The sequence below is a fragment of the Morone saxatilis genome, unplaced genomic scaffold (genome assembly GCF_004916995.1).
Source record: "Morone saxatilis isolate NCDOM2014 unplaced genomic scaffold, NCSU_SB_2.0 Contig16, whole genome shotgun sequence".
NCBI lineage: Eukaryota > Metazoa > Chordata > Actinopteri > Moronidae > Morone > Morone saxatilis.
The window spans coordinates 4673629-4678286 of record NW_023339718.1 but is presented as its reverse complement, the minus strand read 5'-3'; the positions used below and the strand labels follow the sequence as shown (position 1 = coordinate 4678286).

The 4658-nt window shown below is 42.8% G+C and overlaps 1 protein-coding gene across 1 annotated transcript in view; it reads left to right on the top strand.

Moving 5' to 3' along the window:
• Nucleotides 1–213: 213 nt before the first annotated feature.
• lgi3 (leucine-rich repeat LGI family, member 3) overlaps nt 214–4658 on the top strand; it is a gene marked incomplete in the record, with an annotated part of 8318 nt that continues 3873 nt past the window's right edge. Inside the window, 4 exon segments of the mRNA XM_035658662.1 lie at nt 214–800; nt 1579–1650; nt 2247–2318; nt 4306–4377. Coding sequence (XP_035514555.1) covers nt 598–800; nt 1579–1650; nt 2247–2318; nt 4306–4377 — 419 coding nt within the window.

Sequence of the window (4658 nt, the reverse complement as noted above, 5' to 3'; positions counted from 1 at the left end):
GACACACACACACACACACACACACACACACACACACAGCCACTAACACATTAATGCATGCACACACATTCCTCCCTGCATCCTCGCTGCCTCCTTGTCTGCTCTCATGACTGCAGCAGCTTGCCTGATAAGAGCTCCACAGAACAGAACATGGCAGTATAATCTTTTGCCCCGCCGCTCCTCCTCACCCCTCTCTCTCTCTTCCTCCCTCCCTCCCTCCATGCTGCTGGTGTTTTAAGATTTTCCTGCGTGTGCAACAGTAAATAATTCATTGTCAGCGACGTTGCCTACAGGTCCTGGTGCGGAGAAAAGCTCGTCACTCCTGCAGTGTGCACTCTTGGCAGCAGCTCCTGGGAGAGATCGCACAGATCCAGGGAAGCTGCAGAGCACCCACACCCCACCGAGGATAAACAGGACTACCCTTACTCCTCCTCCTCCCTCCCTTCCTCTCTCTCTTTCTATCTCAACTCTGCACTCAGCATTATCAGAACTGCTGGAGCTGTAGGCAGGCTGACCATCGCCTCTCAACAAACCACTGAGGAGAAACTTCCAAGAAAGCTTGTCATTCACACGGCTTCCCTTCCCTCCTGCCCAAGGATGCCGGATCTCAGACGGAGATGGACGAGGCTGATCTGCTTGTCACTTCTGTGTCTGTGTCTGAGTCTGCCGGGGGAGTCAAATGCCAGGAGAGCCCCCAAGATACCCCGCTGTCCTGCGACCTGCTCCTGCACCAAAGACAGTGCCTTCTGTGTGGACACCAAGGCAATCCCCAAGAGCTTCCCCCCTGGAATCATCTCTCTGTGAGTCCAACATATAATGTGTCACATTATAAGCATCTTCTCCTAACCTGTATGAAGTCTCAGCAATACGCAGGCTGGTACAGATGGCTACATCACTGATGTCACCCTCCATTATGTAATGATGCATGAATCCCGTCTTGTCTTTTAATTATCTAAAAGTGTTTTCTTGATACTTTCTTTACGCTGGCAGAAAGATGTATACCAGATGGCATTACATAATAATAATGTCCCTTCACCGTACCATATGCTGAACTTAGTTGATGGAGCACAGCAGTGCGATCCTGCCGAGCTCCAGGGAGGAACACTAACAATAGACTCTCCGGCTCACTGCAGGAGTCCTCCTCCGAGAGATTTAATCTTAAAGAGTGTGCAGAGATATAGATGGAGGGCATTGAATGAAATGGAAAGCTTCACACGTGATGTGGAAAGGTTATGCTTTTACTGAGAAGGTTACACAGTACTCCTGTTCATCTGATGTTGACCCCCGTTGGCCGTGCATTGAATATTGAGTTTAAACAGTCAAGGGAATTCCAGAGCACAAGCTGCCCTAATTTTACAATAGAGAAGAAGTAAAGAAGCGAAGAAGGAACTCATGCGTCCCAGTTTTTCTGAAGATTGAGCCCTCCTTGATATTTAAACTGCAAGGACGGCGCTGTCCTGAGAGGAGAGGCGCCTCAGAAGAAATAAAAGTACACAATTAATGTTGTGAATAAGACATTTTTCTGCTCTCTCACATCAAGAAGACATGTCTAATCATAACTGTTGTTTGTCTGGACAGGACGATGGTGAACGCGGCCTTCACTACGATCCCAGAGGGAGCTTTCTCGCACCTTCACCTCCTGCAGTTCCTGTGAGTGTCCCGACCCACGACGGAGCACCTTCACAAAGTTTTAAACATCATAAACTCTCACAGTTCTCACACACTTTTATTCACAGTCACAACATTTAACACGACACGTGTGTTTTCACACAGCCGATATTGTGGCAGACAACAATGGAAGGACTTCAGCTACTAGAAATGAATGGTTATTGAAAACAGTGGTGACATAGCAGTAATAAGGGTAAAGTGGCTCTGTATCAGTGTCATTGCCAATCACTGACTCCCTTCAGTTCTGCTCGGCCAGACAAAGGGCCGATTATCTGCTCAGAAGCAATCGTGAGTGTGTGTTCATGCCCCCTGTTTGTGTGAGTGTGTGTGTGTGTGTGTGTGTGTGTGTTTGTGTAAATCCAAATGAATTTATGTATTTACATTAGATTAGCTTTATATGCTGTGAATGTTTTATGTGATCATTAGGAATGTGTTTTATTTATAAAGCATCTTTAAATGTGCACAGAGACAAATGGAAGTAGTCATTAAAGCAGTTAAAATGGCAGTCAGGTGTCTAAATGTTGCTTCGTGAACTACATTATCTGTATAAGTTGCTCATTATTGCCTCCTTTTTGCAGCCTCTTGAACTCCAACACATTCACCATGATTGCTGATGATGCCTTTGCCGGTCTGTCTCACCTGCAGTACCTGTAAGTAGATAGTTATTTCACAAATGTACTGTGACTGGTCTTTTAACTACTTTAGTGTACCTAAAATAGTTTATAAAATGTACTTCATAATCAGTGAAACACACCCTCACTTAGTTCAGTACACTCGGAGGTTTAGCTGCTCAGGGGCAGATCTAGAGGGGTAGGATGGGGTGGCAGCTTTATGTAACGTGATGGATTTGGAAAGAGGTGGTTGGGGTTGATGGTGGACATACAAAGTGCAGGACTGTCCCACCAGGGTCCGGGGTTTGTGTCGACACTCCTGCAACAAAAACACTTTTTGTTTACGTTGGGTAAAGATTGTGATTTTGGTTAAATGTTAATAAAAGATCTAATGTCTAAAGTCACTGTTGACTTTGGAGTAATGCTGTAGTCCCTATGAGTGGATAGTGTTGCAAGATGCCACATTTTTATGTTAATTAACAACGTTTCCTTATTATGTTAAAAGAAAATAAGTCGTATAGTCGTTAGGGGGACAAAAGAGGCTGCAGATTCTCGTACACAAGCTATTGCACAGACTGTGCTAGCTATCTAACATTGTGAATAGAGTATAACAATGTCTAGTTTCCACTTTTTAATATAGTTTAAAGACAAGAGACAGTACAGATTGTACCGAGCAACAGCTTCCTCTGGGACTGAAGTATACCGTATCACTAGAACCAGCAGTAATAGTAATTACTTTATGTATGACTGAGATTATATTTGCTGATATTTATTTAGAATAACGACGTGCTGGATGGTTTGTTACATCTGGGAAGTCCTTGTTGTTTGGAAAAGTTCGGTGGTTGGATCTATTAAAACCAGTCAGTCAGTTTTCCATCGAGAAAAACCTTCAGTGCCGTTCTTTGCTCTTCTTTTAACAAAGAAATATTCTCCATTTCGGATTCTATTAGCATGTATGCGAACGTCTAGCATTGTTATTTAACAAACAGTGGCTTGTTGCTGCCCCTGTAGCTGATCTGGTACCCCCAAATTAAAGCCTCAATCTAAATCTGTGTATTTGTGAGTGAATACAATATTCTTATGTTATTTATATGTCAATAACCCAGCCCCTAATACATTACAATATGTCATAATTACTGCAACTTCTACTAGCTTTACGTTATATTTTAGTACTCATCATTATGCTGCAAAAGTGAACTCGTTTTAAAGCAGATTTCTTTTGTTTTCATTGTTTATTCTTATGAGTGATTAGTTACAGTGAGTCTAGGTGGGTTTATTTCTCTGTGTAATGAGTAAAACAAACCTGACTAAAAGCTGCACTGCAAGATTGTCTGGATTGGACTCTGCAGAAAGCCAAAAGCAAAACTGAAAATAAATCTTCCTCCAACAGCGAGCGCTCTGCCTCTGTAGTGTGATAAAGCTGAATGTGCCATTCTGTGAATTGATGGGCTTTAGAAAGTAGTTAGCTGATGGCTGGGAGTGTGCAGCTCTCCGTGATGGCCATGCCTCCGGCTGCTCGCTGTGTGGCTTTGGCTGCCTACCAGCCAACAGGCCCTCGCTGCCACTAACCGCCGCTACCCGCTGTGCATGCTAATAAAGTCATATTTTAATATCCAGCCACCTCCAGAGAGTCTGCACATGCTGCATGGCCTCGACTATCAAATGACAAAACAAAGACAGGACGGGATCAAATGACGCTGACACATAGAGCTTTGAAAAACTTGCTGCACTCTCATTTTTATCACATTAATCAAAGGAAAGATTGAGCTTTTACCATTAAGAGTCATTTATTGTTTTATATTTTCTTTGCTTATACACTGAAAGTTAACAGGATCTATCAAATACAAGATAAAAATGATAGAATATTTATTAGTATTGGCACAATCAACTCACCATTTGATTGTAAATCCACCAGATGCAGATTAGTGAAATAAGGGATGCAGTCACACTATTATTGTACTGCACACAACAACACAAGGAGTTTGTTATCGCCGTCTGACATACGAGTGGTTCGTTCTCTTCTCAGGTTCATTGAGAATAATGATATCCAGGCTCTGTCGAAGTACACCTTCAGAGGACTCAAATCCCTGACTCATCTGTAAGTATACGGAGAAACCTCGTCTATCATTTGTCACGTTGCACAACAGGTAAAATGTGTTTAAAAAGACAAGAGGATGCAGTTTCTTTATAAATTACAGACTATACAAGCAACTACACATTATACAAGCAACCGAGGGGGGGGCTCAGTTGATTTCTGAGCTCAGTAAACAGTTTCCTGATGAGTTTCAGGTCTCAGTCTCTAGTTCCAGTCTTCTTCCATACAGCATGATGTTCATTTAGTAACTGATGGTCCCATTTAGAGTAAAATAGACCATAAAG